General features: G+C 44.0%; 1 protein-coding gene across 3 annotated transcripts in view; it reads right to left on the minus strand.

The window, feature by feature from the left end:
- Positions 1 to 24,506, minus strand: part of LOC133352798 (protein kinase C epsilon type-like) — an 80,056-nt gene that overhangs the window by 15,735 nt on the left and 39,815 nt on the right. For 2 of the 3 annotated variants that reach the window (XM_061568704.1, XM_061568703.1), the window contains exons 5-12: positions 22,431 to 22,465; positions 21,789 to 21,871; positions 20,568 to 20,697; positions 19,167 to 19,309; positions 17,500 to 17,596; positions 13,328 to 13,512; positions 9,338 to 9,511; positions 8,134 to 8,288 (exon numbers count right to left, since the gene is read on the minus strand). In XM_061568704.1, coding sequence (XP_061424688.1) covers positions 8,134 to 8,288; positions 9,338 to 9,511; positions 13,328 to 13,512; positions 17,500 to 17,596; positions 19,167 to 19,309; positions 20,568 to 20,697; positions 21,789 to 21,871; positions 22,431 to 22,465 — 1,002 coding nt within the window. The remainder of the gene's footprint in view (positions 1 to 8,133; positions 8,289 to 9,337; positions 9,512 to 13,327; positions 13,513 to 17,499; positions 17,597 to 19,166; positions 19,310 to 20,567; positions 20,698 to 21,788; positions 21,872 to 22,430; positions 22,466 to 24,506) is intronic. The other variant, XM_061568706.1, reaches the window with a different exon arrangement.

Consider the following 24,506-nt stretch of genomic DNA (forward strand, 5'->3'; position numbering starts at 1 on the left):
TTCGATGGAAAAAAAAAGTTTTAAATTTAAAAAAAAAAGTCTTCACGAGATGAAATAACGGCAGGATTACTACAACGATAAAGTTTGCCGTGACTGGCCGCGTACAAAGCTACTCCACAACTACTTTTGCGCGTAACATTCTGCAATTAGTATGCAATTGTGATGGATAAATAAGCAGCCAAGCAAACAATGTTCTTTATCTTGATATTTTCTGTTTATTGAATGTTAACAAAAAAACCCATACTATTATTACTTATTGGGATGTCTATATTGTTTTGTTTAGACGTGGGTAATTTTTTTGCTGCTTTCTGTATTTATTTAAACCCAGGCCTCCTTTGAACAAATATATTTCAGCTCTCGATGGGCTCTTAAACAAACACAAGTACAGCACTATGCCCATACTATGTGTTAATTACAGGGAGTGTTTGACTATATTTCTCCGTGCAGGTCAGTCCAGTTTGGCGATCGGGGTTCCGAGCTCTTAGATGGTTATAATGGTAATCTATCAATTCAATTTCATAACAAGTCCAATAATTATTATATGAACACATCGCCTCTCAGACAGGGCAAAATGATAAAAAAAATGTTTTACTATTATTATTATGATTGTCATGAGTGGTATGTGCGGGGTGGGTGCACAGGTTGTAGAGTCCAAGTACAATTAGATACTTGGACAAAAATGCCGTCCGATTCCACATTCTATTGAAATCGTAAGAGCATCATTGCAACTCAAATTCATGCCGGAGGGCCCACCGAAGAAAGCATTGACCAAGTTCAACTACCCATTGCAGATACCGTAGTCAAGTCTACAAAAAGCACGGACCTCCCGTTTAACCTACATAGGCTGTTGAAGCAAGTGCTGTTAGTGAGCACCTATGAAGCATGGCACAAATTCACGAGGGGTTCGTGTTGCCAGCACCATGCCTGGCTGCCTTTGTCTCCCCAGTGCTGATGTTTACACACCGCACCAGCTACTCTAACAGCTGAGTTGAGCACGGTAAGGGCCCAGGACCGATTCAGATAATTTCTACTGATGCGAAGTGTGGCTGGGGACATTGAACTCAGATCACTAGGTTTGTAGTGCAGTATGCTACTGCTCTCCACAACAACAAACGCCATTCGCCACTAAGTGGCGGCGACGTCACCACGGCGCTTGTGCCAGGCTAAGTGCTCTCCACAGGCACATCAACACCTACACATCTTTCTTTACCGTGCAAGAAGCAGTGATAAACATGTGGCTGAATCGACTGTGTGCCACGTACTGATAAAAATAGGTCAAACTTTCGATTTAAAGCTTTCGTGACTGCAGGAATTCATCTTTTTGGTTCTTTCGGTAAAGTCACGTAGAAGGGAAGTAATAAAACAATAAAAATAAAACATAATAAAATAAAATAATTCTCACGACGTTTCAGCTACAACGCAAGCAGCCGTCTTCAGGTGAAGCTTGGCAGTGTCTCATTCTTCACCTGAAGACGGCTGCTTGCGTTGTAGCCGAAACGTCGTGAGAATTATTTTATTTTATTATGTTTTATTTTTTATTGTTTTATTACTTCCCTTCTACGTGACTTTACCGAAAGAACCAAGAAGATAGGTCAAACTTGTGGGCAAGTCGCCGGTTTACATTTCTAGCTGTGAAGGCCAACGATGTTTAAGGGCGGTATCAACCACAAACAGCCATCTGCTGCTTATCGGCAGCTAAACTAACTGTACGAGATAACGACCTCTGAAATGCATACTTTGAGGGCAATTTTTTTCATCTTCTAGTCAGTGGTCTGTGAGGAAGGATCATTCCACCCACGCGGCCCAGGAAAACCGGCTTGGTGACTCGACAGAAGCCAGGGTTAGGTTTGGGATAAGGAGGCGATATTAAACTATGCACCCACCACCCTCCCCCCCAGTAATTTGATGAACTGTCACAATTTGGCCTTATCATTCCATTTCAATAGCACGTTTCTATTTTGCATTGTAAATACCGTCCGGTTTGTATTGCTTCATTTCCTCGGTTTACCAACATGCACCATCAGCAGGAGCTCATTTCTTACCAAGATAGCCACGTGACCCGGCAGCCAAAATATTACACACCAGTCAAGCTCTTATCAGTGCCCAACTGATTACAGACCAATACAGACCTTATTGGTCACCACGTGCCCTTATAAATCTCAATGTTCATCCTATAAAGTCACATCACAAGGGACAAACACTAATATGCAACAAAACTTATTTTTTGCCCGTATTGAAACGGCTGTACGCCGTATGGACCTGAAAACTAAATTTCCCTGTACAAAAAAACGGGTGAATCACATGTATGATATTATCCCGGCTGCCGATCCAGATAGACCCAGGTTAAATTAAGCCCTGATCATCAGCACATCATTTGCATTTGGAGGTAAATTATTTTCCACTCCCCTTCTCCTTGCCCCACCACTGCCCCCTGTTGTGATGGTATGAATGTTCATGATTCAGGATTGCGATTCGTTTCGAGGAGCAACTCTTGATTTTAAACTGTGGTGAATGCATTGCCCTCTGGTTGCTAAAGGGGCCAAATGAAACCATCCAACACACAAGCAAACTGAAACCCGTTAACGCTTAAACGCGTGATTTTATATATTCATCGAGGGCCAAGGAATTGATATTCAATGATGGACTGATGCATCGTTAGATGACTAATAGGGATGGTTTTGACGGATGTGGTGAGGATCATGCAAATTTCTCGAAGGTGTGGTCCATGATGGCAACAGAGAAGGGTGTGCTTTTGCTTACGTTGTTCAAAAGTAAACGCTCGGTTACTCTATTAGGACATGGCTATTTACGTCTGTATTGTCTAAGTACACATTGCCTATGTATGTAAATACACTCATGTACGCGGTTTGAAAATAAAGAGCACAAACATTCTGAGTATAAACAACACGATGTGTAGCTTATGATGTGTTAACTTGAAGCAACATTACCAGTTAACTCATACCAAACGTAAGGCCATCTTTCTTCCCTCTCTGCTGTAAAGAAGGACCATTAATGTCAACTTTAGCCTTGTATGCATTTAGTTATATAAAATTATACTGTAAAAAATGTTTCCTTTGCCAATCCACTGCTGGATGAAGGACTGTTGTGTCGGTCATGGAGGTTGCTTGTCATTGGTCAGTGCTGGTTGGCGAGGGGGGGCAAGCCATAAGTGGAGTCAGATATTACTCACTAATGAAATTAACCTTGACCAGGAATCAATCTCAGGTTACCATGTTTGTAGGGCAGCGTGCTAGCCACTAGACCAAGCATTATACTGGTAGGAACCACCTGGTTCCACCAGCCCACAGGGGATTATTGTGTCCGTCTGTCGTGAATCAAAAAATGGGAGGGGTGGGGCTGGTCACAGAGGGTGGGGAGGGGCTGGATGGGGGGTCGGAGGGGTGGGGCTGGGTGGGGAGGGGCTGGTCACCCCGTGGTGCCCTTATAAAACTCAACGTTTAACCTACTCATGCCGGCTTGTGCCCGCCCTCACAGTCGGCCATATTTGCGGAATACACCACGCCGCCGTTGACTCTGGCCATTGACCGAGCAACCCAACGTTCCTACCAGCTCCCTCCGCAGGAATGTGTTTAATGTTATATAACAGTGATATGAAAGTGGTGGCCTTGTTGTGTTTCTACAATACTGCTAACGAACGACGACTGATAACGAAGCAGCTTTATTTATCCTGTTAAGCTTTTAGGTGACCATAGTTATCAACATGGTGCATTGGCGTGGCAGTTTTTAGCTTTGGACAAAGTTCTGTCCCGCCTTAGTGACATGCCGGAGAACAGCCAACGAATGTCTTCCACGTTTGGCATCAATTATTTGTTGTGCATTCCCCTCGATTAATCAACATCCTCTTTTCGTCGCCGGTACAGCCCAATACATCCTGTAAAATCAGCCGCGGGGACAGGCAAACGTATGTACAACAAAGAAGACGCAACTATAAACACGAGTCAGTAATGATTCCCCCACCCACCGCCCCCCACTGTGCTAACACAGCCCATTTGATGAATTGTCACGAGTCGTGGTTCGACTGAATATACGTTATTTCTTCGTCTTGTTTTCACCACCTCACTCGCATTGATTCTCGCTTGTGTTGGTGTCATCTCTGCAGTTGATTGCTCCGTTTTCCTACGTGTATTACGAGCCTACAATTTACATACTAATTAAATAATCAATTCTCAAAGGCAAGATTTCACGCATGTATCACGAGCAATCAATTTTGATTGATCAATCATTACAAACATTATAGAGTTTAATAACTCACCGACCACCATCCCCTCCCCACCACTAGCCATTCGACGAATTGATCGTTGGAATTCCGATTCAACAATCAAATATATTTAACACTGTGATGAATGTAGCAATAATTGGCAGCATTGGGATTAAACACCGGCCCATTCGTCATCACCATGAGCCATCATCAATCCACTGGATGAAGGTCTCCCCCCAAGCCACCACCACCGCAAGTCTCTCACTGCGCAAACATCCATCCAGCTCCTGCACGCGAGTAGATTTCATTGCTCCATCTCCGCAGTAGACGTCCTCTCGGATCTGTTTTTTCCCTTGGGTGTGTTTCACCCCTTTGGCTACCACTCCGTCATTAGCCTCGACCACTGGTTATCATCCCTTCAAGGACACTTTTCTCAAAAGTCAACATGTATGTAGCACTTGTTTCGCACCATACGTAGCCAACCGCACTGATCGGAGGTGCGGGAGAGGGACAGTCCACTTTGGTCTCCCGAGTGTTGCTCCAAGATTGCAACTATATGCTTCTTTGTGCACTTTTCAGTTTTGTTCGATATTCTTGATCAATATCCATGTTAGTAATTCAAATATCATTAGAGGTAGCATCGAACGATGACATACTTTGTAATTTAAGCACATTCATACGTTGCTTTTCTTTAGTAAGTTCAGTTTTCCGAAAACACTAAAATAGTTTTCGTCTGCCAGTCCATGTCGTCTCGAACCTACACATGTTCTATACTCCCAAGTTCATTGTTGCTCTTTCAGTGCATATCAGGGATGCACCTCTCCAAATGAATTACCTACTCTGAACAGAAAGGACACGCACATGTTCTACTCACAATGTGTCTTGCTCAAACCCGCTTACTTTTCTGAACAGTCACTGTTATGTCTCCAACTCACATTGCCTCTCTAATCCACGTCTTTTTTCCCCACTTTCTGTCCAATTCCAAGCGTGCACCTCACCATGTTAAATGCCGACATCAATGGAAAGCACAGGCACACACACACATAAGATTTGTCCTGGCCAAACCCACTCACTTTTCTCACCAATTAAAATTATGGCTCTAACTTTGGTAAGTTCTCCAACGCATGCGTGTTCCCCTCTGCCGTCCGTCACTGTCATTTCAAGCATTCTCCAATGGCAGCGGGTGGGTGTACAAAAATGTTGATCGAGTGGTGACAACACCGAATTGTTTGCTTTATTGTCTTCAATGGGTGGCACCATAAATTTCTGCCAACCGCTGTTGGTTTGAATCGGCCAGTGAGATGCCAAAGTTACGCATCTCATTGGGGCGGATCAACACGAGCACCCCATATTTTGATTATTTATTTTCATACATATCGACTTGAAATGTTAAAGCACTTACGAAAATAAATAAAATTAAGCACTTATTAGACGTGTTGTTTTACTTTTGAAGGTTTCAACAGGGTTTCTGATTTGCATAGTTGGTTTTAAAAATAGTAAATAAATAGACATTGAGATAATTTTCAGCTGCGACCCCCACCCCAATGCCCCGTACAGATTAGCCACGACTGGCAATGCACCTCTGCAGGTGAAAACCCCCCCCCCCCCGATTTACGTAAAAAGACCAAACACACACTTGCTGCGAGCGCGGCGCTCGCTTTTTGTGAGCTAACACACTTGTACTCAGCTCACAAAAAAGCGAGCGCCACGGCGCTCGCAGCGAGATACAAAGGCCTGGACGGGCCGCCCTGCTGCGCGTAACAAGAGCAGCGTCACGGAAAAAAAACACAGCGGCAGCGGCGCGTCCAGACGGGCCAAGGGCCACGGACAATGGAAGGCAAATAAACCGAGGAAGTTGACGTGCTCGCACGGGACGCTCCCGGAGAACTGGCTAGGAGGCAGGGAAGGGGAGAAGAGGAAGGGTCAGCACTGGGACACTGGAGTCCCTGGCAAAACAGCCCCCCCCGCCGCTCCCGTATGTTTAAAATTAGCTGAACCCCACTTGAACCGTTAAAGGCGAGGCTTTTGCGTTGTCGATCCGAGTCGTGTTTGAAAACCGTTTTGAGTTTTTTGAGAGGACGCAGGCCTCTGCACTGCTTATTCACCCACGCCAGCTCGCAAAAGTAGGTGGTGCGGTTTGAATTTTTTATTAACTTTCAGCACCTTTGTCAATCCATGACTGCCCCCATTCTGTCAGTCGTGTTGGGGTGATGTCTGATCCTACTTCATTGTGCTTGTCAGTGCGGGTTGGTGAAGTGGGCCTCTTCAGGATCTGTTTCAGGTTAATACTCATCATTCGTGCGAGCCACAGACAAGAACTTCACTCAGGTAACCGGGGTTCATAGCGCAGTCTTCTCCTTTCGTACGATGATGTAGACGCAGAGAAACAACTACAATTTCACATTCAGCTGGTCAGGCCAGACAACCGTATGAGGAGCAGCGGAGTGTGTCATAGCCGTGATGTCTCCGTCGTATTTGTGGATCGGGCATTGCGTCGTTATACGTTGTATGGTCTGTTCTGGATGACCAGTCTCACACTGGAGAGTTTTTAAAATTCCATTTGTGCATCAGGTATCCGCATCTGCTGCCACGGTTTGTACAGATGCGATTTAGGGTGGACCATCAGCTTCGTGGGAGATCAAACCCATGGATCTTCTGCGTTTAATCTTTCACAAGGTGTTTGCTTGCGAGTTCTTCTGAACTCCATTCAGCTTTCTAAGCTCCATCGGGGTTGAATTTGCATTATTTAAGGTGAAGGGAATGGGTCCAAAAGGGGCTTCGCGTGACTTCAAGCGATGAGGAGGCCACGCTATTGAGGTCCGCAGTGCACAAACCACTACTCCACCCCAAATCTATTGCCATATTGCCCCAAGTGGGATTTTGGTTATTGTTGTGAAGCCGCCCCCAAACCGCTACCCACTGTCCACGCCCACCACCACTACCTACTGCTGCACGTGCACAACTCCCGCCCCTTCCACAACCCCCACCACTCGCTAAACCAGCCCCACCCTGTGTCTGGAGGAAAGAGCGGGGCCAAAAGAGGAAGAGGCAGGGCCTAAGTGGTAAGGGGATGGGTCCTAAAGAGTAAAGGGGTGGGGCCGACAGAGGTTTAACTGCTCCTGTAATTTAAGTTAAATGCACAGAATAAAATACGAGTCACATACCTTTTGTGCCGCAGATGCAGATGCAGGCCAATGAATGTTGCATAATGCTACATTAGCAGGCTTGTCTTACATTTTTTAAAGGATGGTACAACACAAGAGCCAACGAGCTCTTAAATTGCACCAATACATAGCTTGATTGTGGGGTGGAGCCGTAGTGTAGCAGTTTGCGCAATGCGCTACAAATTCTTTTCTTCGATCGCAGGGTAATTTCAATTCAGTGTTATATTCAAGATCACACTCACCATTTTCACAATTCTCCATGGATGTCCCTGCCTAAGTTTCCTCTCTCATCACACCCTACACTCCTGTCTATGCACTCACCATTCTAGTCACTAAAATGTTCTATTCATGCTCCGAAGCAAATTTTACTCTGCTGCCCGTATTGCCTGAAATTCCAACCTCCCGCCCCCCTCCCCCCCCCCAGCTTTCCATTCTGTCAACTCTTTGCTCAAATCCGGGCTCAAGACTCACATTTTTTTCATGCCCTGTGATTGACCAGCCTCTCATAAAATACATATGCCCACTGTTTTTGTACAGCATCTTGAATGTCGGATGCATTTAGCCGCCGCTACATAAATCCAAATTGTACTCTAAATTATGATCATTATTATTGCACGTTTCGCTTCAAAAAGGGGCCTCTGTTGCAGCAACAAAAAACATTTCTGAAACTGCCAAAATCGTACATGTCCATAGCCGCGCGGAATTTGGCATTTAATCGGCCGGCGATGGCGAAAATGTGGGCACAAGTACCTGTAGATGACGCCGTGGCGGTGGAGGAACATGAGCGCTGACGTAACCTCAGCTCCGTAGAAACGCGAGCGCGGCTCGTCAAACTTCCTGGAGCGCTGGATCTGGAACATGAGGTCTCCTCCGTTCACGTACTCCATGACAAAGAACAGCCGGTCCTGCGGGGGAGTCGTTGTGCCGTTACAAAAAGAATTGCTGCAGTTATATACGGGACAGGGAGTCTAAAGTCTACATCAGCACTAAAAGGCTTGGTGTTATTATTATCATGAATGTTAAATAGAGATGTTTACGAGTAATAGCGGAAGCGTTAGAAAAAAATACCTTGCTTCTTTTATTGAAACATATCTGCTTAAGGGGCTTATCATGATTGTTACATGATTTAATTAATTATCAGAAATCTGAGTCACAATTTAATTCAAGAATCTTTTTTTCACATCATGGAATATAATATCTAAAGTGGCTACAGGATATGCAGGAACTAATCTGTTATAAAAAAATTTGAAATATTTTGCTCCAACATGAATTTTTCTACACCTATATCTGAAGAGTGGGAATGTATTTCCATGAAAGTTGCATTGATTAAAATACAAGTTGCCCATGTTGCTTCTTCTCATACACAGCCATCCTATTGGCCAATTAGCATATTATTTTAATATATCTAACAAAGATAAATACGTTATTTCTATAGTCAATTAACAAGATATTCAAGTGTAATTTATTAGTTAATAAATACAAACAATTAAGTGACATGCTAAGCATGCACATAGACAACAAGTTATGCTACAGTTCAGAAAAATTCCATGAATACTGACATTGCTGCTTATTTGCCCCAGGAAAGGAAGCCTGAGCAAGTTTCAATAACATTTAGATGTTTATCCAATATATGTTTTAAAAAGTAATTTTGACTACATGTGACTAAAGTTTCCTAGGAATTCTTCGGCATCGGTGCTAATGGCTGAGGCTCAGACAGACAGACTATCGCAGTGTTACGATTCTTATGGTTCAGTGTTAATCCTCAAGGCTCAGAGAGCCAATTAAGATTTGCATGCTTCATTGTGAATGCCTAAAGCTGACAGGAAGACGAGGGCACCATTAGGATTCTTATCGTTCAGTGTTAATGTACCCTTTGGAACGTGCATGCGTTATGGCGCAACCGCGGGTACTATGCGCTATGACTGCTCTTGCTGCTGCGGCTGCTGGAGCTGACCCTTGTTTGAAAGCTGCAGAAGAGCTGGGTGAGGTAGGGGTGCTTGCGCGCCAGGGCCAGGATACGCTTCTCGGTGATGGTGCAGTCCACGTCGTCGTCCTGGATTATCGAGTCCTTCTTCAGGACCTTGACGGCAAAAACCTCGTCCGTGCCCTTGAGTTCTCCCAACATCACCTGGGAGTGCAACATCGCCACCGCCACCATCATCATCATCTCCTTCCTCTCCACCACCTCAAGAGAGTCAAAACTGGAGCCATATTATGTACACATTCCTGCGGACGGAGCTGGTAGAAACGTTGGGTTGCTCGGTCAATTGGGCAGGGTCAACGGCGACGTGGTGTATTCCGCAAATATGCCCGAATGCGAGGGCGGGCACAAGCCGGCGTGAGTAGGTTAAACGTTGAGTTTTATAAGGGCACCACGGGGTGACCAGCCCCTCACCACCCAGCCCCACCCCTCCCACCCAGCCCCTCCTCCACCCTCCCCACCCAGCCCCTCCTCCACCCTCCCCGCCCAGCCCCTCCCCATCCTCCCCACCCAGCCCCTCCCTGCACGACGGACGGACGGACGGACACAATAATCCCGTGGGCTGGTGTAACCAGGTCCCTACCAGTATAAGACAGCAGTAGGGCAAAAAGACAAACAAGAGGCTATCTGCATCATGTATGGTTGTCATGTGACATGCAAGGCATGATGGGAAGACCGAGCCAGCTGTCATAGATGCGCCTTTTGCCGTCTATAAAATCGCCTTGTGCGTATATAATCATTGTTTTTTTTAGCATTCAATTATGTTACTAATAATTGTCCTGGTAATTGCGTTTAGCTGCTATGGTGTGTATTTTCAGATGTCTACTGCACGAACATTGGCAAAGACTTCGGCAATATATTTTCAGAAAAAAACTAACATTTTATTTAGGAATGTTAAGCGTGATGTTTAATCAGCTTAATTGGTGTTTTTGCTGCAATTTCTATTTTCCACAATTTAGTTTAAGCCTCTCTAAATCCACGTTAATACTTGTTTTGTATCCTTTCACTGAACTGCAAAACATTTATACCGAAACACACTATTTATTTATTTCTTTTAAAATTAATGGTTACCAAATATTCATTCTTCAGAAATTAGTCGACATACACATTTTGCAGTTTGTTATCAAAAATCAGAGAGGGGAAGCAATAAATAGGGCGAAATAAAGTTATTTTCATAAACAAGCCCGACAATTAACAAACAAGAGCACCTTAAAAGATCGTGCACGGAACGATAACCATCAATTAAAATGCCGGCCATCCGAGGGGCCATACGTGCAGCGGAATCAAGGCACGGTGAGTTATTCCAAGAAAAATTGGAAACAACACATGAGATTCCTAGCTCGGGAAAGCAACCCAATGGTCACTAATTGTCGAGGGCACCGACTGGCAGTGGGCCTAGGCACGTGCGAGCACGCCGGCGGGAGAGTGTCCCCGCCACCGACCGCTGTGCGAGCGAAATGGAAAGAGAGGCTTCAATCTGATATCAAACAGTAGCAATGGAATAGTGGGGCAAAGTGGAAAGAACAGCGAGGATTTGTTTGTGTTTGGAAAGTAATTTGTCATGCTGGGAGGTCATTACTCTTGATGTCACTTGGAGTTTATGTAAACTGTAGTGCATAAACCTGCCTGTGTGTGGCATGAGAAATGGCCTTATGTAAGAGCCAGATTAAATCACATGGAAATAGAGCATCCTGCTTTTTCATTACCTTTTGAACCCCATAAGCCTATCCCGGGGGAAAACAACAGTCATCCATAAATCTTAAATTTACCTATCAGACGTAAAAAATATTCGAAAGCATAAATAACGATGATATAAAACGCACAGCTCTGTGTGTCTGCTGTTAGGATGGTGAGGGTTCAGGTTTTAACAGTTCCAATTCCAAACGGTCACAGAACAAATGCACGGTCTGCTAAATTGCGTGGAAGTAAAAAGACCCCTGACATTTACGCGCAAAGCTCCGTGTCACAGTTACCATTAAACTTGGATTGATTATTACACACCAATCCTGGCTTAATAGTCTCTTCTTCAATATACCATGAGGTTAGATGCCCCCGCGAATATTTGGGGACAGAGGTGGTAGACCATACTACTTTATCCAAGCAACATGTAATATATTATAACGATGATCACCCACATAGAGTCGAACACACAATAACACCTCGTACGTAAACCTGGATTAATGGGGAGCAGAGGTGATCCGGATTAGCAGAAATCCAGATTACAGGGGAACTCATTAAAATTAGGGTCTCAATCTTTCTCTTGTTATTAAACCGCCGAAGATTTGCCACATGCCCATTTCTCAATACACACTGTTCACAAGTAATTCTTAAGATTCTCAGGGTGCTAACGATAAACACCAAAATTATCAAGTACAATAATCAGGAAGCATGCGACTATATTAATTCCCAACAATTTCATTCTCAAAATTTTAGGTCACAATTAGATTCAATGACATATTGTGCTTTGTCACATTTTTACAGCCTCATTCTAATTTGTTCGTGATTTTGACAATATTTTTTGTTTTGTCGACTCATTTAGCATACATTTCTTTTGGAGTGTAATTTGGACGTAATTTAAATAAATGTTAAATAAGCAACTATCACACGACCAATTTCATTAACGTATCGTGAATGTGACCATTCACTTGAGGAACGCTAATTATAATCAGCCATGATCAATCCACTGCTGAATGAAGACCTTCCCAAGTTGTTGCCATCTCTCAGTCTGCAAAAATGTATCAATTCATCTAGCGCATTGCTCCATCTTCCCCGTGCATGTCCTTAATGATGTCTTCCCTCCATTACGAACCCGGCGACTCAAGATCCCATTCCTGCTTACGGCCAATAGCAGTGACGATCATCTGAACTGGTCCTGGGCCTCCCCTCGGTCAACTCAGCCTCAAATTAGTACCAGGTGCGATGTGTGTAAACATCGTCACTGGGGAGACATGGTGTTAGCCACCTTCCCCCTCGTGCGCCGTTATGGCCTTCATGGGTTCTCGCTAACAGCACTTGCCCCAACAGTCTGTTACAGGCTATATGGAGGATCTTTGTCTTTGTTCCCTCCATTGGATGCAAATCCACCATTGGTTTCTACTCCAGGCCATTATCCCTCTAATCCACGACTCGTCCTGCCCTACTCCCCTTAATTTGATCAACATTCCATATGGAGTCTGTAACATGCATTTGTATTCACATAAACCAGTTTGCTTCCTCTTGGAACAGGAATCGCCGCTGGCGGTTTAAAGAAAAAAAAACATGTTAATCCCTATTGCGTTATCGCCGTAATGTCACTAGGCAAATAATGCAATCAAAACGCTTGCAAAATAGTGCAACCCTTCGTGTTAGAGAAGGATCCGGAGAAGCAGATACCATTAAGGTATGTCTGAAATTACTTAAGGTGACCTCCGGTACACACGTTTGCACCCACTCTGCCATACATACAAATTTTCGCAGTTGAAATTTAGACAAGTTAAAATGCAGAACCAAATGCAATGGAGGTTTTATATGCAGGCATTAGTGACCGGACTGAGATCATCAACTGGCTACACTCGAGAACCTGGTTTAATCACAGGTAGTTTGCCTGGATGTCAGCTCAGTGCTGTGGACTAGGGTTGCCACCTGTCCTGGTGTTGTCCTCTTATCAGGTAGCTTGTCCTGGGAAATCTGTAAGTTTTCCTGGAACAGTTTTTGTCAGTTGCAAAACAGCAAACCTCTCAAGACGATGCATCGAACGTGTAGATCTCCCCCTTTCCTGTACGATGAGATGTTCTTCTTCCCGTGATACATCCCAATATTATTGTATCCCTGGAGGTGGCAACACTGACCTCTGAGCCACCTGGCCACCTCAGCCCGTGGCTGTTTTGAATCAACTCTACCAACCATCGAAGCCACAGAGTGAGGTTCAAATGGGCGGACGTCGCGAAACGGGGTCAAAGATCAGGGGCGCCGGCGCGCACACACCTTGCCGAAGCTGCCCTTGCCGAGGACTTTGATGAAGGAGAAGTCGTCGAGACCGTAGCGGCGGCAGAGGCGGTTCGTCGTGGGAGGGGCCCCTTCACCGTTTTCTGCCGCTTTGCCTTCGCTGGGAGCCTCGAACGAGAGGGCTTTCTTCACTCCGCTCTCCAGCTCCTTTGCTCCGGTGCAGGCTGTGAAGCACAAGGTGACAAGGTCACTAAACAAAACTATTTTTTTTTTACCAGGTAAGGCCCACTGAGTTACATAGCTCTTTTTCAGAAGCAACCTAGCTACAGATGATAGCTCAACTAAGTGGTTTGTCGCGTGGAAATGTATGGCAACCAAATACTCTAAACGGACGTTGATTCTAAATGTGGACGGAAAAACCGGAGGACCCGGAGAAAAATCCACGCCACCATGGGTAAAATATGCAAACTCCAAATATACAGGTGTCAGGGTCGTGATCAAGCCCACGACCGCCCGAAAACCAGGGGAGGCCGTTCACATATTGCCACCACGGCACCCCTCTGGAGAGCATGTATACATATGGGGGATACATTTCAGATTTCATATATTCAAGGTGTTATAAAAAATAGGCCCAGTTTCAGATTAATTTCATATTTTCATATTTAAATGTATTAAATCATGCTAACTTTAATTGTCTCTACACCATGTTATAAGTCTTACAAATTAATCATGGGATTGTTATTTTTATCATCACGTTTCAGCGATAAACAATTATTATTATTTGAACCATTTAATATACGTTTCAACGCTTTAAACTAAGATCACGCTGCACATCGTCAAAACGTGGTCACGTGACTACACGGGATGCTCACGTCATGGACACCCCAGTGTGCAGATGCCAGGTAATCTGAAATTTTGTTTCCGAACCCGATTTTAGGATTTTTTGTATTATTATAAAAGTTGGGAACACATCCCTTGAACGTATGGAGTTACCATCGAACACAATTAGATAACAGAAGTTGTTTTAACAATTGTCAAAATTTGTGGTCCTTTGTCGATCCACTGGTGGATGAAGCCCCTCCGGCTAAGGGGGTTGATTGATCATACTTCACACTGGTCAGTGCAAGTTAGTGGGGGGGGGGGTGACGACACAAAACTGGTTCAGCACTCGCCACTGATGTTAGCAGTGGCTGGGAATCGAGCTTAGGTCGCTGGGTTCATAGTGACCTGTTGTGCCATCGACTTAGAATGTTCACGAGAATTTGTGACTGCGATTACATTTAATCAGATCCTCAAAAATATAAACATTTCACGCATGACAGTCTGAACAATTTGTAGCACACCGCAAAGCCCATAATCCTCACACAAATAGGTCAAGCAAAACACACGTTAAAATGTGAATCGTGATGTCATACACGGCAGAAGTGAAAAACACCCTGAAGGGCGACGAACTGGCTCATCAAACTGGATTTTCTGGGGTCCTATAATGTCAGGTGTGGCACGAGGTTTAAATGATAAACAATGTATTTGCATGCAACTTAAAGTAATCCAATTTGCGGTGTCTGACATTAGCAATAAAACAGCGAAGAGAAGTTACTCCCATCGCCCGGCAAGTTGGCTTTAGTTTGGCTGTTGGAGCCTTTGAAATTTCCAGTGCATTTAAAAAACCCTAAACATGGTCTGCTGTGACATGACACTACTTTCAAGATATTTCGTGTCTCTGTGTTTTTAAATGAATAATCGTGTCATTATTCTCGAGTTTGCGCTGGCACTGGGTGTCTGCCTGACGTGTCTCAAGCTAATTGCTTCTTGTGCACCACCACTATGCGCCACTGTTGCCCGACAAACTCTGTGTACCCTTCTTGTTTGTTGCATAAAATAGCTTTTACTTACGTGATTTTGTAAAGAAAAAATAAACTACATGTGCCCGTTATTTGCATTTCCACACAACAAGGGGCGAAGGGCTTCCGTTTGATGTGACCTTTATATTTGTGGATGAAGGCACGATAAACGCAAATACAAATATTATCTCCAAGCAAAGATATATGTATCTCTGTGCGGGAGAAACTAATAAGTTCTGTCCAGGCAGCCTGATGACATAGGATGCTAATTGTGACCCACATTGAAGCATTAATTACCACATTAGACTTCAAAACTCAAAATACAACGTAACTGGTATTGGCCAAACATCCAATTCTGAAACATTAACTGTAAATTAAATAATTATTTGGCTGAACGCAGAGCAACTTTGCCCCAAACTGAAAATTATTGCCAAGGGCCTCCCCAAAGCATAAATAATAAAATATAAATAATATATATAGAGTTCTAGACTTCTTTGAAAACTTGAGATGTGACATCTCAAGGGATTTTCCCGGCGAAATATTGTAATAAATAAAATGAACATTTTACGTAAAATATGTTGACATTCACTTATGGTGCCAAGTGAAATGTCAATCAGATAGGGAAATAATCAGCCTTCTGCAAATGCACGTGAAGTGCTGATAAAGCACATCCTGCAGTGTTTTGTAAAAAAAACATGACACAAACTGATAAAAACATTTAAATTTACTCAATGACATTAATCTCTGCACCTATACCTTACAATGACTACTTTGCATAACACATTGCATCTATATAGTGCTGTCATACAGTTTTTTAATAACCTTCATAAGAAGATCTGATCATATTTGCGATATGAACCTTGTGGTGGTACCCCGGGGTGCCCACAATACCCCGGCTCTCGCATCATGTTAATGATGCAGTAATTTTTAGTCTCTGTTGATGGCCGGTGATGCAGCAATCGAGTCATCTCGACGAGCTGTGCACGATGCACCACTACGGTGCGTACGAGCGTTCAGGGTTTCGGCGCAATCGTCCTCGCTGCGTTTTGACATCGCGGAGTAGCGCCGATTTTGGATTGATTGGTAGCCCAGTCGCAGAGTTAAGTACACCCCTGGAAAAAATAGTGTCCCAGAAATAAAACATTGAATTGCCTTGGACCATTTTGTATTATACTCTTAGAATTTTCGGTAAAATCACGTAGGTAAAAAATTAAATTACCTTGCAGTCACGAAAGCTTCAAATTGAGAATTCATTTTGTATTATTTGGTACCCCGGGGTACAGCCATAAGGATCATATCACCAAAATGTGTGTGTGTGTGTATTTGATCATTATTCTCCTGTGGTGTTAGGTTGCAGATTGGTTGAGTTTTCAGAAATGTTTTACATTGCATATATTTGCAAGTACTCTTCACATTATGATGAGTAATCGTGTTAGAATTCTCAAGCTTGATGAGATAGTCCAGGGGTCTTGTGTGCACAGCGGTGGGTGGAAGGTTGTGTGTTGTGTGATAAATATCTAAGATGATTCAGATAATTTAAAAAAATCACCAACCAGCAGTTAAACCATGAAAATTACTAACATCGAATTCATAAAAAAAAACTCTTTAAAGTACGAGAACCATCACTTTACAATTCAAAAATCTCCAGAAAAAATGCAAACAGCTGCAGCACGCTTCAGCCAAGGTTCAAGTTGACCTCTCGTCACATGCAAAAAATTATAAAGGGAAATCATGCACACGCATGCATTTTGTAACCCTTTCCCAACGTGAGGTTGTCGTCGGAAGCATTAAAATTAATGCATTGAAAGAAGAAGAGGTGCATGAATCAAGTTTAAAATCACCTTTGGGCGAAAACCCTCATCCATTTAGTGCTGGGTTTTTTTTCGCTCTCCAAATTTTGGGCAAGCCCTTGCTGTCAATGTTGTCCTCTATCTGATTATCTTTAAGAGAGTTACCGTGACCCTCCGCCACAGACGTAAGGAGCTAATGCATTAATTCTAGATTTGAAGCTTTCGTGACTGCAAGGATTCATATTCTTAGGTTTTTTCGGTAAAGTCACGTAGGTAAAAAATTTTAAATTAATAAAAGTAAAATAAAAATAAAAATCACGACGTTTCGGAGGCAACACAAGCTTCCGTCTTCAGGTGGAACCGTCACAGCCCGACAGCTTGATTCAGCTCAACTTTTATTAATTTAAATTTTTTACCTACGTGACTTTACCGAAAAAACCTAAGAATATAGCTAATGCATTAACGTTTCCTACCTTAGATGAAAAGCGTTCAGAACAGCTGCTCGTAGGGAAAATGCGCTGTTAAAAAGCAGAACGCGCGTCGTGGGTAAAGGGGGGGAAGGCTTAAGTGGACAACGTACCTTCCTCACCGGGGGAGGTCAGAATCGGCCGAGATTTCTCTGGGTCAGCAGCCACCACCCCGGGGCTTGGCGTCTGCGAGTCCGACGATGTAATCAGCTGAAACACAATGAGCTGAGCTGAGCACACACTCGAGATGTACAAAGACAAAGATCCACCGTATAGCCTTGACAGACTGTTGGGGCAAGTGCCGTTAGCGTCGCGGCACACGAAGGGGATGGGTGGCCAGCACCATGCCCGACCATCTTTGTTTCCCCAGTGCCGATGTTTTTACACACTGTACCAAGTACACATTTGAGGCCGAGTCCAACTAGGGGAGGCCCAGGACCGGATCAGATAATCGTCACCGGTGTTGGCTGTGAGAGCGAGAATCGAACTCAGGTCGCCGGGTTAATAGTGCGGCACACGCTCACCGCAACACTACTGCTCCCCACACATACATAACACAAGGAACTGTTGAAAAGCGTTGAGATTCAGTACATCACATAACTAACCGCCACATATCCACCTTGACCAATTATTTGCCCAATCCAGCGCTGTATTTGTAAATTGATCTATCTGTCCTTTCCTATAGATGATCATATATCCGACTGTGTCGTCACAAATCCACCGTAATCTGAAACATATTACTGGTAGGAACCTCCTGGTTCCACCAGCCCACAGGGGATTATTCTGTCTGTCCGTCCTGATTCCAAAAATGGGAAGGGTGGGGCTGGGTGGAGAGGGGAGGGTGGGGAGGGGCTGGGTGGGGAAGGGCTGGGTGGTGAGGGGCTGGTCACCCCGTGGTGCCCTTATAAAACTCAACGTTTAACCTACTCACGCCGGCTTGTGCCCGCCCTCACAGTTGGGCATATTTGCGGAATACACCACGCCGCCGTTGACCCTGGCCATTGACCGAGCACCCCGACGTTCCTACCAGCTCCCTCCGCAGGAATGTGTTTTTCTGTTCTTAGCATGCAGTGGCATGGGGCCTTGGTGCAAGGAATGAAATGGTTCTCCCTGTCCAATTTCATCCCTCGCCATAGCCTCGTCGCTGGGCCCCTCTGGCCTGTGGGTCCCGGTGCAGTTGCACCGCCTGTGCTCTCGATAGCAACACCACTGCGAGCATGGCTCATTAAACAAAAATGCAAAAAAAAACGAAAGCTGAAATATTGCGCACAGGTACCTAGTAGACACAAATTTAACGAGTCAAACTTATCAGATAATTGATACATCGCTCGGATTCAGAGTTAGGATTCTATTTAAGAATGGAATGTCGAATTTTTACCATCTTATTCACATTTATTGTTATGTTTTTCACCGTTTGTACACACCAACACGCATCTTGGCATAGTCCATAAATAACGTGAAAAATAACGCGCGTGTCCACCGAGTATGGCGAGGCGATTGTGGTGACAGTAGCGACTTAGCGCACTAAAATTATAAACACAGCATTGGCCGCTCGAAAATATTCACTTCTGGTGCACGATTAACGCAGCTAAGATGCTTGAAGTGATGGATAACGATCGCCTGCGGGGCCATATGAAACGAAGACGGTCGGTCGGTGGTCGCATGTGGCTCGCTGACCGTGGATTCCGCATCCCTGCACTAACGAGATCGAGATTTGAGCTGTTTTGTTTCTTGGGTAAATTGCAGGCTATAGGTAAAAAGCAAGCCACGGGCAGCTAACCTTCTTCTTCTTAATGGTGGACTGGTGTATCTTGTCGGGAGTGACCCCGATCTCAGCGAGCACTTTGGCGATTCCTCGCGCATCCACGCCACAGCTGGGCGCCACGTTCTGCTCGCACCGCCGATGCACATTCATCTTGCAGACTGGAAAAAGGGGAAAAAAACGTTAAAAACAACGCAGAGAATCACGTACTTATTAACCATTTCCCGTTCCGAGACGTGTGCATGGTGCAGGGTGTGGGTGTCCCGTTCAACGCTGAATCTCGTAATGCGCAAGCCGTGAGCGTTGATTTTATTTAGAGAGGCATTGTACTCGACGCAGAGCAATGCAACGACGTGACCGCACTCTATGATCGCTGGTGCCAAACTGCGCCACACGCCCTCCCGCATGGCCTTTTAATTTTGATTCCGTTCCGGTGACTTACACGAACGTAAAACGGGTTAATTTGACACTCTGCGTGTGCATACGTATTGTATGAAAATACAGGGCGATTCATGTTTAAATACTCTTATAAAATAAAATTAATTACAAAGAAAGCAACATTTTTATTCAAGGCCACTACATACCTTCCACCTATATCGATACACTGCAAAAAAATAATGTAAACACCCTCCTAGTATGCTTTGCCCAACATAACCATCACTTTCATAATATTATTTCACCTGTTTTCAATAAATTAAGAGAGGCATTAAAAATATGAGGGTTGTAAAAAAAATGGACCACCCTGTACTTTTAAATATCACACACACGCATGCATACGAGGTTTGTGTAAAATGCATAAACCAGAATGTATAATTAACACAATCTGAAAATGATATGATCGGTTGGTTCAGATGTCAGAGCATCTGAGCTGGAATCTCTGAGAATCTGGCAGCAAATCCGAGTAGCCGCCCATGACCACACCAGGTTCTCTCGTGAGTGTCAAGTTGATGGTCTCAGCCCAATCAGCAATGACTGCACAAAAAAAAACCCATCACATGAAATTCAGTTTCACACTTAATTCTTCAAAAATGTCGTCTCTGGGTATTAAAAATATCGGCTTGACGATCATATTACGGACATTTCTCTACGCAGCACGGTGGGTATGTAGTAAGTGCTGCCCCCGAGTATGGATAAGTGGTAGATTGAAGAGATGTCAGCATTTCGAATTAAAGCTTTCGTGACTGCAGGGATTCATCTTCTTGGTTCTTTCGGTAAAGTCACGTAGAAGGGAAATATTTGATAATGTTTTATTTTTCATTATTTTAATATTTCCCTTTTACGTGACTTTACCGAAAGAACCAAGAAGAAGATGTCAGCCTGTACACTCGATAGCTTAAGTCACCCGTTCAAAGCACCAAGGCTTGGTTGTCGCGGCATGCTTCAGACCGTGGTGTACAGGCACAGGTGGGAGGGTCAAACCTTTGCATTGCAGTCCCTGCCTCAGGAGGCCCCAGAGCAGCGAGCCGCAGTGATCGCAGAACGTGGGGACTTTGTAGTTGTGGATGGAGAACTTGTGCGGCACGTTCACGCTGAACCGCTGGCTTCCCACCTTTGTGCCACAATGATGCCACGCAGAACACAGTGCAGAGTGAGTCGACTGTGATTATTTGGCACGGAAAAATGTTGAATCTGTCGGTGTCCATGCTTTTGATTCGTACGTCTTAACACGTAACGCAGCTCTTGTCAATTCGTTGCTGTATGAAGGCATGCCGTGTCAGTCATGGGAGTTGTTTGACCATACTTCCCCACTGACACTAGTCAGTGTGGGTTGCTGAAGGGGGAGGAGGTGTAAATCAAACTTGCCGGGTTCATAGCATACTAAGTGAACAACTTAGTCTCCGCTCCACCCGCAACAGGCAATATGCAGCAATTAAAAACATGTTCTTTTGGCACACTCGCACGTTTCTTTTCATTATTATGTTCAGGACAAAGAAGCGTGGATGCTTGAAATCATACTGAGATTTGAGAATATACAAGGCTTGAGGCACCGTAGAAATGGAGCCACGGAGTGAGATCGTTGTACTAGAATTGTAAATGTTGGGTGCTGTACGCGTAACAAATTGCCATCTTTTGTTTACGTGACAAACCTTACTAATTGGCTGTGTCAGGTGGTGGTGGGTTTAACGACACATTTATATTTACGCGATCTAACCCAAAATATTGGTGGCGAAAGCCTCCTACGTGTTAAACTCGTTGAACTTAAGCACCGTAGGGAGTCAACCGTATTAATCGGAGGGTACAAGCTCGTGTACAACCGCTGGATGTATTGTTGCATGGCAACAGCTTAGGAAGGCTTTCATCCACCCGAGGCTGAAGATGGCTGATGATAATCATCCTAATTATCATTTTAAATCATTTTCGGTTGTGTGAAAGCTTTGGCTTTATAACAAGTGCATTTAGAAACATGCGTTTAAGAGTATTTGGTTGCTGTACATTTCCACGTGATAAGCCACTTTGCTGAGCTATCATTTGTGACCAGGTCGCTTTTCAAAAAGAGCTACATTGCTCAACGGGCCTTACCTGGTAAAATAAAACGTTTAGTTTAGTATTCTTAAAAGTCCCAGTCATAATTACAACGTAACCCCTTCCTATATTCATAAAAATTAGTATGACTGCATCGGGTGAATGGAGTAAACTTACTTCATCCTGGGCTTCTTTCTTCATGCCGGGGCATTTGGTGATAATAAGCTCATGGCACCTCTTGTGTACGACACATGTGCACACTGCAAACAAAAATCAAACATTTCCTCTAACACATACAAGCCATCCCTGTTCTTTACGCAGCAATTTTAAACAACTCAAATCACCCGACTATTGATATATTGAAAGATGTTTGTCCATAATTTTACTGTAAATTCCAAAATCAAAAGCAGTGTAAAAATGAGCAATATACCAACACTTAGTTAACATTAACGTTATATATATAAATCCCCTTTTGCAAAGTTGTTACTTTTTCAAGGGCATGACCTGACTAGGATAGTGAGCAATAGCATTTGGCGGAGTGATCAGATGGTTGTGATTATTCACTCGAGGCACCAATGGATGCATTGATGTCTGAAGAAAAACAATTTTGAAAATCAGCATCATACCACCACTGATGTAATGAAAGATGTGTGTCTGTTATCACATTCTAACCGGAGAACCACAAGCAGTTGAAAAGTGAGCCTCTGTGTACAGGGTATCCTGAGATAGTGTTCATGTTTAATAATTGAAATAAAAAAAAACGGTACAGCGATGGAAAAATGCAACATCAAATGTTTAAATCCCATGAAGATAAAATACCTTGGCATTGATATCCTTGCTTTCCTATGACACCCCTGTGAACAAACAGAAACACGGGGAAACGATGATTACACTTGAATTCGCGTTACAGTTCAGAAATACAAACATTATTTATGAAAAGGCGACGAGACTTTGTGAAAAAGAACAAACGATCAGTCTTCATGCCTTAATGTAGAGACACTCTTGCCTCCCACCAGCCAAACCAGTTCTTCTGCCAACTAAAACCATTCCATCTGCTTTGACATCTGCTCCGATAATCATGCAAGTCAGAATTTGAAATGTTTCTTGTGATAAAGAAGCCGCTTGACATTCATTCATCAGTTAATATACACACACACACACAACTGGCAGGCGCGCACACTTCCCTACAGCGGCGATTGTGTTCCATCCTAGAAAAATCACCATTACGCAAAAAAAACCACGATGGTCAATTTATAAGCTCAAAGCAAATTTGCCCATACAAAGAACGGGTTCACCAATGGACAGTCTTGCTGCGTTAAAACATGGGCCTTAATTTTACCACATGCTGCAAACCTTCAAAACAAAACGGTAAACACGTTGATGCAATTGTCCTTCTTTCTAATTTGGTTATTGTCAATTTATAGGTACAGAAGCTCCCGGGGAAGGGGGGGGGGGTTAAAACTACTTTGATGAGGCTCACTGAAGTTGAAGTGACCATCTGCATTCCACGTCCAGAGACCGACCATACGATTAAGCCTCTTGAGATAAACGGTGCAAAACAACACTCCTGTCACACGGGCTTTTGTCTACTTTAACGTTGAGAAGAACGACGCTAGAACCCCATTCGTGGGGGCACTGCGGGTCTGATGAAAAGGTGGCAGAAAGCAAAACAACGAAGAGATTGTGAAGCAGTTACTCTAAGGACAGCGGGCATGTGACTGCTACCTCGCAGTGCAAGAGTTTCATAAGTAGGATTATGGCGAGGTATTTTTCAGATTTGGAAGCTCAACAGGAGCTTAAGAGATATCTGCAGCTCAAAAGTAAAGAATCGCTCCAACATAACAATTTGCCCTTTTAAAAGACTGGTTTATAAAGAAGGCATTCTTGAGAGCCAGTCTCCCAGTTGCTTAACCGTGAAGAGGCCATCCAAGTACGTACGCATGGAGGGGGGGTTAACCCAAATGTGTACGCTTGCAAATGGGGGGTCTAATGACAATGTACGCATAGGAAATGGGGGGGGGGTGAAGCCTCGATAATAATTCGTCTACATTGGCCTTCAAATGAGTTAGATAGTCCGGCGGTGGACTATCTGTTTGCTTAAACACGTTCATATGATTAATCCTTGATCGTTTCTGCGTGGATTAAATATCGTTCGTTCTATAGGATTCGGGGGGGGGGGGTGCGTCAGGTGTACGTACGCAGGTGGGGGGGGGGGGGGGGTGTAAAAAGTACGCGTGTGTACAGGGAGGGGGGGGGAAGGGGTCAAGTTGACAGATTTTTTGCGTACGGACTAATGGATGGCCCCTAAAAGGACCCACTTGATGGTTGGCTGGCACTATTATGTCTGATGCCATGGTTAAATGGAAAAGTACACGAAAATAAATGCTGACTAAATGCCACCAAGTGAACTAATGCCAACAGCACACACACACACACTCTTGTGTAATAGGTGCATTTGATTCTTTGAATTTGTATTTCATCGCAAATACACGATCTTCATCAATATTTTCATTTTAAAAAACATCGCAACAAGACAACAACCAGGAATCTAGTTACATAAGCCACAGCAATGCTTTCCCACGCACGCACAACAATCAGGCACATGCAGATAACATTACCAACACTTTGCCAAGGTCTCAATTTTATTTATTTACTTGATGCATGTTTTTTTTTGTAAACCTCTGCACAAGCGTATAGGTGCAGTGTAAAACCAGAGTGCACGTTACAGTATTGTTGAACCTCGCAGCATCGGAGCAAGCAGTACGTGTTATTCTTTGACACAATGTGCATAAAAGCTCTGGGCATGGGTTAAAGGTTAAAAGGTGGGGGTGTCGGGGAATAGAATGAGCACACGAGTTGAGCGGCAACATCGCCGCAGCGTTTTTGCCTTCGCGG

The sequence above is a fragment of the Lethenteron reissneri genome, chromosome 41 (assembly GCF_015708825.2).
Source record: "Lethenteron reissneri isolate LAM-NWPU_2019-01 chromosome 41, ASM1570882v1, whole genome shotgun sequence".
NCBI classification, from domain to species: Eukaryota; Metazoa; Chordata; class Hyperoartia; order Petromyzontiformes; family Petromyzontidae; genus Lethenteron; species Lethenteron reissneri.